The sequence below is a fragment of the Magnolia sinica genome, chromosome 16 (genome assembly GCF_029962835.1).
Source record: "Magnolia sinica isolate HGM2019 chromosome 16, MsV1, whole genome shotgun sequence".
Taxonomy (NCBI): domain Eukaryota; kingdom Viridiplantae; phylum Streptophyta; class Magnoliopsida; order Magnoliales; family Magnoliaceae; genus Magnolia; species Magnolia sinica.
This window is the reverse complement of record NC_080588.1, coordinates 12,441,660-12,452,128: the sequence shown is the minus strand read 5'-3', so window position 1 is coordinate 12,452,128 and position 10,469 is coordinate 12,441,660. Positions and strand designations below refer to the sequence as shown.

The following is a 10,469-nucleotide window of genomic DNA, read 5'->3' as shown; positions in this document are numbered from 1 at the left end:
GTTGTCCTGTAAAGCCAACCGTGTTGTCTCCAGCATGTCTAGGCCTGCTTGATTGGCAAAGGTGAAGACCAGTGGTGACTGCCAAACAAAAGCAAAAGAAATTCATCTCTTAGGGATCTTTCACAGACCTTGACAAATTGATATCAAACCAACGATAAATGAACAATTAAATGAAGCATTTTCTATGCCAACTTACCAATTGATAAATGGGAAAATAAAAAATGACAGACCCATTTTAATGGCCAGCAATAATGTTCAAACTAACCTGGAATTTATTGCATTCTGCCACAACTATGAGCTCTGTCAAACAGGAATTTATTGCATGTATAGGAATGTTGTAACAAGATTTCTATGTGCCTGCATAGAAATCTTGTTACTTTTATGAGATTGACATTAAGCAAAATTTCATAGAAAGGGAATGCTAATAAGCACTTTGAAGCAAAAGTTGGTCAATAGTGTTAGGGTCTAGTTTCTACTCTTTTTCTTTCCTTCTTATTCCTTGAATTGGGCTTACCAGGAAAAGAAAAAGAAAAAAGAAATGTGTCTGTAGCTTGGTGACCTCTGCTCCTTTTTGTGCATCTTAAAGTTGTATCATCCATTCCTTTATAGAAGCCATCTTAGTGGGCTAAGACTTTGGCCAGCTCACCCAAAAATGTGACAGACCGTAGAGTGAAGTGGGCCATGCCACAAGAAAACGTGATGATTGAACGCTTATCATTGAAACCTTCCCTAGGGTCACTGAAGTTTTGTATCAGTCTAATATTTGTGTTTTCTATTCGTCCCTACGGGTATAGTTGAAACTGTATGAACTATTTGGATGTCATATAAATATCATGGCGGGCCCAAGGAAGTGTCAATGATGAGTTTTTCCATCCCCACTGTTTTGTGGTCCATTAGAGTTTTGGATGCATTCAATCCCCACTGTTTCCTGTGGTGTGGCCCACTTTAGGTTTGTATCTGCTTCATTTTTAGGCTCATGCCTTAAAATAAGCTCCTTGCAGCGATCATATAGGCATGTTTTCTAGGTAAAGGAAAACTAAAGAGTGGATATTGCAAACTGAAGGGGATTATAAAATCAGATGTCAAGGACCTCATTTTATAACTTAAATGTGTACAATAATGGAGAGAAATACCAATTCTACCATTCCTAGGAAACATAAAAACTAGGGAATGAATTCCTTGGCAACCAAACAGGCCCCAAGGGGCACTTCTTGCATTGATATTTTTCCATCAATACTAAGAGTGCACAATGCCCTAGGCAAGTGGCAAACATTAACTTTAGGAAAACAAGCCTTAACATGCTGGCAACGGAAAGCAACCCTCTAAATCTCATGTGACTATGGGAGGTTATACAAAGAGAAGCTCAGCAACATGTTGATTACCAAGCTTTGGCAAAAAGTAAGGAAAAATAATTCAAGATAGAGAACTCACAGTTTTGAAATTCTCCATGTTTGTCTCAAGACAACTCTCTAATTCTGACATTTTCCCAGTGCCATAGCTATTCGCCAAGTCAACGTAAGGCAGCCATGAAGAAACATTTTATGAGTGTATTAAACTTAAACTTAATTGAATACTATCACAAAAGACATAAAATGGAAGAAAATGACACAACTCACCTTGATGCCCTTTCCCTCCTCCTTTACCCGGGCTTGGGACCGGCAATGCAAGAAGTTATATTGGCGGAGTTAAAAAAGGGCTTAAGCTCCATTTGGTTTGAGAAACAATTATATTCATAAAGATTGATGTGATGACCAAATGGAGCCTAAGACTAAAAGGTATGATAGGAACTCTTACCCTACAAATATGATGACTAAGTGACCACATGTAAAAAAAAAAAAAAAGAAACAGAAGAGATTAAATTAAAGACATGCAAACGCAAAATTCAAATCACAAATCATAATCTTATAAAACTAAGATTAAATTAAAGAGATTAGATAAGTTTAGATGTGCCCTCTATAATTAAACTAAGATAAAAATAAACTGTTTAGATGTGTCTAACTCAATCCAAAAGTCTGAAACCACAGATCCCTACTACCCCTACTTACAAAAGATGTTTACAGTTCCAAATACTTAATAAAAACTTCTCTCATGTAGTCATCATCCATTTCTATCTGCAACCTATAAAAAATAATAAAAATAAATCAATTACTATTCACAATCTCATACAATAAGTTCTATTGCTTTACAAAAATTAAAAAATAAAAACTTACCATACATAAAGTAGTGGGCCAAGCAATACTCGTTCCAATTGCATCCCCAATTGTTTTATATCGTCCATGGGTTCTTATCAAATCCTCATCACGTACCATTGCCACTTGAACAGTTACTTCCCAGAAACCAACTCCAAGTTTTTGTCCCCCTACTTTTGTCAATGGATCCGTGCTCAAAACGATTCCTTTAGCTACAGTATCCCCAGGCCTTACAATACTCTTAAGAAGAACTTGAGTCACATTAGTGCAACTTGTAGAATTCCCCTTATTCGCCAAGTCTCTCTACAAATGATAAATCAACGTCAATTCTTGTATACAACTCGAACTATGTATAATTGAAAACATATTACACATAAAAATATACATGTATATATTATAATTACCTGAGGGGTTGGAACCAAGTGGCTTGATGATGATGAGGGTTGGTTCAAGTTAGGATTAGCTGAAACACCTAATAATGTAGCTAGATTAATGCTTGGATTCGTTATGGCTGCCATCAATGTTGTCATAGTTTCTCTTAGTGAAGATATTTGAACATCTCTATCAGCCATAGTTTCTCTTAGTGAAGATATTTGAGCATCTCTATCAGCCATAGTTTCTCTTAGGGAAGATATTTTAGCATGCAAATCCTCATATTGTTCATCTATCTTCTGAGCATTGGAGGTCATCCCTTGGGATTGGACACTGTGGGATGTTGTGCCCCATATATCAGAAGGAGGGGGACCTAACCCGTAAGTGCAGACACGGCCATGTCATTCGTCACCCACGACTTCCGAGAATATATCTTTTCTCGCAGTGCTGTTATGTGAAGCCTCTGGCTGCTGTGAAGTTCGTTCATTTAATTGTTCCTACAATTAAAAATCACCAATTTAGATTTGATATTGCTAAAAGATTAAACAAAATAAGAAGATACATATACATACCATTGCTCTTGCTGAGGCCTCATCTACAGGCATCCCATTCTTGCGTCTATGTGTCAATAAGAACATATCTACTCGGGTCAAATCCTCCCCATTGGCCCTCTTGTTTCTCTATCATTATTTAAATAAGTTATATATGAGAAATAGATTGACATCAAATTATTAGGTGATTAATAAAAAAATTACCTCTTCTTCACATATTCGCGCAAAGCTCTTCGTGCCTGCAGCGTGGCCAATGCGTTGTTTTCTCTGATTTTCCATATTTATCTTATTACGGGCCTAAAATGTGACACATCAATAAAGTAATTTATGAAATTTCAGCTTAAGATAGTTGTGTAATTTCATAACGTGTAGGTTTTAGTAGCTACTCATCACATACCTTTCCCTCTTCAGAGTTCCAAAACTCAATGAGGGCCTTCCACTGATCCATATGGACACGCTCATTGAGGTATGCTAGCCGTGCCTCATCATTATCATGAGGCGAGTAGTGGAATTTCTTCAGTTCGCACTTCCAGTCCCTCCATTTTTTTCCAATCGACATCAACACCCAAGATTTAATCTTTTTATCAAACTGAAACTTGGACTGCATCACATGAACAAAGTAGACAATCACATATTGAACAAAGAATAAATAATAAAATAATAAAATACATAAAACAAATCACCATTACCATGACAAGTTCGTACATATCATCCTTCTTCTCGTTTGGCACTACCCTCCAATTAGAATATTTAAGGGGTGCGTAATCCCCATTACGTGCTATTGTCCCCAAAAAGTTTGTCAGCTTGCTAACATTTTCATTAACGGGTTACCCTAGATTGTTGGTGGTAATAAAAATGCGTTGCCCTTCACACATGTTCCAAACTTGATGGCATCGTGTGGGGCCTCGACTCCTTCTCTTCGTGAATAACAACTCTGTTGAAAAAAAATGCACATAAATAATATGCAGACTTGTATAGTTCATTAGCAAAAAATACATTAAATTTTTAAGGATATTAGAACCAATGCATAACATACCACTAGAAGTATCCTCTAATGAATCAATTGTCTGGTGTGGATCTTGAGGCAAACTCTGGGAGAGACCCGCCGTAGGCACGGGAAGCTAGGGATGAGAAGGACCCACTGTAGACTCGGGCAACAAAGGCTGGACTGGACCTGATGTAGCCAGGGAAGGCTGATGCTGGGAGGGACCCGCTATAGGCTGGGGCAACTGAGGCTGAGAGGGACCCACATCAGTCTCGAGTAGTTGAGGCTGATTGATGCCACTAGTCATAAGGCTTATCGGTAGCCTAGTCATGCGTTTAGAAAGAGCACGTTTCATGTCTTAAGAAGGACCTGAGTCACATTAGTGAACAAATGCATGTTGATAAGACGATTCAATTTTGAATAAATAAATAACAGAACTATATGAAAAAAGACATTTTAATTTCTACTTCATACATTAGAAAAACATGGTACTTAAGAAATCAATTATTGTACAAAATGTCGTCTCCAATGGGATCAGATAACTCAGTATCATCTATTTGTTCTTCTACCATCGGCTGGGTGGGTAGTAAACATGTGACAACTGTTGTACCATCGACATCTGTCCTTTCCCAGCTAACAATGTCATCACTCGGGTCCTCCAAACATTGATCATCGCAGGGCAACATGCCTAAGAATGTATCAACATCATCTGCAAACTCTTGCCCATGCATCTCAAATAAGTCTCTAGGTTTCGTCCTCACTATAACGTGCCAATCCTTCTCAATGAGGTCTTGTACGTAAAACACCTGCTCAGCTTGAGATGCAAACACAAATGGTTCATCAGACAAATGTTGACTTGTATGGCATAATCGTTTCAAATTCACAAGCGTGAACCCCAACCCATCCTTCTTAACACCCCTGCCTTGAGATCGAACATCAACCTAATCACACCTAAATAATACAACCTTCCGAGTACCACAATATTCCAGTTCTATGATGTCCGTCAATACACCATAGTATGTTACATCTCCTGCAATGGGATTTCTGTCATTGGCACTTGCAAAGCTTGATGTCTTTGCAGTCACAACAACTCCACTATGTTGAGTTTTTCTTTTTTTCTCATGATCTTTGGTGTGAAATCTGAAGTCGTTTACAATAAAACCTTTATATCTTCTTGCCATACTAGGACCACGAGCTAGCCATCTAAGGTCTTCTGAAACCTACTCATTCCTTTCATGGCGCAACTGTTCAACCTATTTAGATACCAAAAATATTCATTCAAAAGCACATGTTTGAATAATAAAAAATTAAAAAAAACATGCATACGTCCTTAAACTTATCAAATCGACTACTTACACGATCACTAAACCATTTATAAAATGTATCATTATGAATGCATTCTATGTCCCTTGACCGTGCACGACGATTCATCCGCTTAATAACATTCATATGTTCTCTGTAAAAGTCATTAGTTTTAGCAAAAAAAAGAGAGTAAATTTATCTATGTATAAATTAAGTCTTATAGTTGGCTTACTCAAGAAATGGGCTGAGTTCATGGTAGTTAAACAAGACATATCGACGTGCCTGTGCGGATGTAACGTTATCTAGTACACAATCCTCAGACTTCCCTAATGCACGACCTACTAGTGGGAAAATAGAGGATTGTTCTTCTATAATAGTGTTACCATAGTCATCATTCCGTATAGGCCGATTGAACCTTGTCTCCATACCATGCAGGTACCTCGAGCAGAATGTTAAGCATTCTTCTGCCAAGTACCCTTCTGCAATTGATCCCTCGGGCCAACTTCTATTACGCACATACGACTTTAATGTGAGTAGATATCTGTGATCACAAATATTAAAAAGTTTAAAAATATATGGTCGATTAGCATGACTAGCATAGCATGGCAAATAATTTTAATTTCTAAACATTAACACGCATCTTTCAATGGGGTACATCCATCGATATTATACCGGTCCAGCTATTTTTGCCTCGCCCGCTAAATGAATGGTCAAATGCACCATAATATCAAAAAAAGCTGGTGGAAAGATCTTTTTTAAATGGCAAAGTGTTAACACAATTCGAGATTCCAATCAGTCAAAGTCTCTTACTCGACCAACTTTGGAACATAATTCTCTAAAGAATCCGCTCAATTCAAGTAAGACTGAGGTTACGTTCTTAGGTAATGTTGTTCGTATCGCAATTGGAAGTAGTTGCTGCATCATAATATGACAGTCGTGGCTCTTGAGTCCTGAAATTTTACGCTCTTTGAGATGCACACAATGTGAAATATTGGCTGCATAACCATCTGGAACTTTCACCCGCTTTAAGATTTTGCAAAAATCATCCTTCTCACTTGGTGACATAGTAAAGCATGCGGGTGGCAAATAGGTCTTGTTAAATAAAAGCTGCTTTGGGTGTAATGTTTGTCTTATACCGATATCTTGTACGTCAAGACATGCCTTTATACTATCCTTTGTTTTCCTGCAATATTCAACAGCGTTGCAAGCACATTATCACATACGTTCTTTTCAATATGCATCACGTCCAAATTATGACGTAATAGATTATGCTCCCAATACGGCAAATCAAAGAAAATGCTCTTCTTTTTCCAGTTATATCTTTCTTCCTCATTGTCTTCTCATCTTCTCTTATGTTCATGACTGCCTACAGTCTTCCCAAAGGTGACATTAATTCCCTGCAACTGGGCCAACACATCAGAACCAAATAATGGAGTTGGCGCCTCGCCAAATTCTTCCATGCCATCAAAGGATCTGCTATCAGTTCTAAATTTATGATCATATTCTAAAAATCGACGATGACCCATATAACAAAACTTTCGACCATATTTTAACCATTTAGACGAAGTGTCCTTATTACAACAAGGACAAGCGAGACATCCTTTAGTGCTCCATCTAGACAAGTTTGCATATGTAGGGAAGTCATTGATAGTCCACAACAATGCCGCACGTAATCGAAACGTCTCATTGCTTGAAGCATCATAAGTGTCTGCGCCAACCTCTCACAATTCCTTTAACTCATCTATCAAAGGTTGCATATACACGTCAATGTCATTACCAGGTCCATAAGGGCCAGGAATAAGTAAGGACAACATGAGATTAGGTTGCTTCATACACATCCATGGTGGTAAGTTATATGGTATCAGAATAATAAGCCATGTGCTATGAGCAATACTCATTGTCCTGAATGGATTGAAACCGTCAGTTACTAACCCAAGTCTAACATTACGACCGTCCGAAGAAAAACTTGGGTGGTTGTGGTCAAAAGTTTTCCACGCTGGGGAATCAGTAGGATGCCTTAATATTCCATCATCGGTGCGTCCTACTTCATGCCATTTCATAGAGGAAGCTATTTTTGATGACATAAACAACCTTTGAAGCCTTGGTTTCAAGGGAAAATGACGCAATATCTTAGCTGGAATTTTTCGATCCTTTGCAGATGAAGAAGATCCCTCATCATCTGACTGATGTTCAGCTACTTTCCATCTAGAAGTACCACATATAGCACATGATTGATCATTGATGGCCTCCTTCCAGTACAACATACAGTCATTGGGACATGCATCAATTTTGTTATATCTGAGGCCTAACTCCCCAATAATCTTCTTGGTTTCATAGAAAGACTTTGGCAACATTTCACCCTCGGGAAGAGCCTCCTTCAACAATTCAAGTAACATGGTGAATGATTTATCACTCCATCCACTAAGGCACTTTATGTGATATAGTTTCACAACGAAAGAAAGCTTAGTGAATTTCTTACAACCTGGGTATAATTCCTGATCAGCATCTTCTACCAATTTGAAAAATTGTTGTGCTTCAGTATTCTGTCCCTGTGTAGGTCCATATGACATGTGGCCCGCATCACTCTCTTCACCATTTAGATTTGAAATACCAAACACATCATGTAACAATCCGTGCATATCATCATGTGGATCTGGATTATCGCCTACGACATTTGTGGTAGTAGGCATGGAAGAAGACGTAACCTCCCCATGGAAACGCCAGTAGGTGTAACTTGTATTAAATCCGTCACACACAATATGATCATATGCTGCTTCTCGAGACACCTAGAAGTTATTGTTACAGTTCTTACATGGACATCGGATCCTCCCTCTATTACTTGCATTTGCAAATGCAAAATCTATAAATTTCGCAGCTCCATTTAAGTATGCGTCGCTGACCCTAAATCAGACAATGAAACTAGAGGATATGCCAAAAGAACGCATCTTGACCACTAAGCCACAACAACTAAAATGAGAAGTTTCTAAATGGATACCTTGGCAGATGAATCCAACTCTTATCCATAAGTATCTTCCTTAGCCACTCAGACGGGTTAGTGAAAATACACTCTGGGCCTGACAAAGCTTCCTAATATAATTTAAACAAGCCCCATTATCATCCGTTCATTTAGCAAAGGAAGCCAAGTTATAATAATAACATGTCTCCCTAAAAAATAAATCCTCCAGATATATATATATATATATATATATATATATATATATATATATATATATATATATATATATATATGTTGTAAGTTGTTTATTTCTATTCTCAATCGCAAGTATATTCATCATCCAACCAACTATAAATAAAGCAATAAAAACATTATTAAGCAAGATCAATTAACAACTATAAATTATAATTAGATGTTCAACAACTCAGTTGATTTGTTCATGTAAATAAGTCCTACTTCCTCATGAACGTCACAAAGAAATCAATGTTATATAGCAAAATTACTCCCCTCCTTAAAGAAATTCATCTACCTCTTTAAAAATGATATGTACATGCATATATTAGATAGTGGAGAGTGCTACTTACACACACCATGTCTTCTTTGATCAAAAATGATACCTACATGCATATATTAGATAGTGGGGAGTGCTCGTTACACATACCATGTCTTCTTCAATCACCAAATAAGAATGCAACACACATGCTAAGGTTGAAAATGCTTAAGATCCAGACATTCATAGGGTGGTTTCCTCTCAATGCATACCTTTCTATCATGAAAATCAGACCAGCCCACTCATTAGCTAAGCAACAAATGCAAAAGGACCCTCTTTTTTTTTGTTTTAATTCCAGCGGCGGTGGCTTATCCGTACACGGGTTGCCACGTAAAAACGCCGCACATTTTGTATCTACACGGGCATTTCGTTGGGGCCGCCAGTAAGAATCTGCCGCTGATTATGATATTTCTTGTAGTAGTAAGTGGTGATGCCAAAGTCGAAACAAGAATGGAACCTGCAAGGGAGACATTATTAAGTGATTGCAACATGCTCATTTCTGTTTTGATAAATGAGCTCACTTGTCATTTGAAGCCAGTTTGATGGACTTTCTGCTTTCCACCTAATATAGAGTGGGGCTTCCACAGTTTCTGAATTGGGTGCATTTTTGCCATTAAAATAGGGCACAATTACCTAATATAGAGTGGGGCATCCACAGTTTCTGAAATCTTGACTCTCTAGGAACCAAATATCTATTACAATGAGTTCATACAATGGACCAAAAGGTGAAGGGACTGAACTTGCCTTCTCTAGATGATGGCGAAGATAAATAACATCATGCATTGCCTTAATAGCAGCAACCCAAGATGATAACAGCACGAAATAAATGAGTTATCATAGGGCCAGATTTGAACAAAATCTACATGAGCTAGAAGTAAAATTACATGGTGTTAACAACAAAAACAATAACAATTATGACACGATGAAATGGTTAAAAGCAAAATAATATTTTTTTTAGAGGAAAGATGTTGGCTGATTTCAGGAAATAACTGAGCCCATGGGTGCAACATCAGTTGCAAGCTCGCTGTTTTGCCGGAGTTAGCAAAATCATTTATAAGGAGAAGAGATTTAATTATGATCAATTTAGATTCCACCTTCTTTTAGTCCAACCATGCCAGGAATGTATCTGTGCCATGTTCTACATCAGTTTGCTAGTTTCTGTTATAGTAGTGTAAGCATGCAAAGTATAAACAAACAACTAACCAAAAAGTAAACAGCTTATACTATGGAAAAAGTAAAATGTTTACACTATGGCTGTCTTCTTACAAGGAAGATGGAGTATAAGAAAAATAGCATTTGCCTTTTAGGGCTTGTTTTACATATTCATGATAGAAAAGAAGAAGAGAGGGGAAAAAAAATTATACTTACTAATTCCTACAAAATCCCTAATCATAATGAAGCTTGATGATCCTATTCATCCATTCTAAAGATCCATAATAGGCATATAGAGATTATTGTATGTCAAATAATATCCAAAGTGTTGGTTTCGGAAGATGGAATGTCTAATGTTCCCCGGCCTTGCTAGTTCCTTTAATCATCCATCTTTCTTTTACATGAGACCCAC

General features: G+C 37.5%; 1 protein-coding gene and 1 long non-coding RNA gene across 3 annotated transcripts; both read right to left on the bottom strand.

The window, feature by feature from the left end:
• Positions 1-1,902: 1,902 nt before the first annotated feature.
• LOC131229054 (uncharacterized) lies at positions 1,903-3,707 on the bottom strand. Of its 2 annotated transcripts, XM_058224910.1 has the most exons (6): positions 3,510-3,707; positions 3,317-3,409; positions 3,134-3,241; positions 2,594-3,058; positions 2,211-2,492; positions 1,903-2,118 (listed from the first exon to the last, which is right to left on the bottom strand). In XM_058224910.1, the coding sequence occupies exons 1-4, from the start codon at positions 3,669-3,671 to the stop codon at positions 2,963-2,965; spliced, it is 459 nt and encodes a 152-aa protein (XP_058080893.1). In that variant the 5' UTR covers positions 3,672-3,707; the 3' UTR covers positions 1,903-2,118; positions 2,211-2,492; positions 2,594-2,962. The 2 variants fall into 2 exon arrangements, with proteins under 2 accessions (XP_058080893.1, XP_058080892.1); XM_058224909.1 differs by lacking the exons at positions 1,903-2,118; positions 3,134-3,241; positions 3,317-3,409; positions 3,510-3,707 and having other exon boundaries at positions 2,128-2,492; positions 2,594-2,899.
• Positions 3,708-3,815: 108 nt separating this feature from the next.
• Positions 3,816-8,537, bottom strand: LOC131229294 (uncharacterized). The gene is made up of 3 exons (XR_009163250.1): positions 8,395-8,537; positions 4,149-4,347; positions 3,816-4,046 (listed from the first exon to the last, which is right to left on the bottom strand). It is a non-coding gene; the product is annotated as an uncharacterized LOC131229294 (long non-coding RNA).
• Positions 8,538-10,469: the final 1,932 nt, after the last annotated feature.

Excerpts from the sequence above, each read along its gene's own strand:
- LOC131229054 (XM_058224909.1), bottom strand. The coding sequence starts at position 2,878 with ATGACCTCCAATGCTCAGAAGATAGATGAACAATATGAGGATTTGCAT. Across the intron at positions 2,493-2,593 it reads ACTTGGTTCCAACCCCTCAG|AGAGACTTGGCGAATAAGGG; the intron begins GTAATTATAATA and ends TATCATTTGTAG.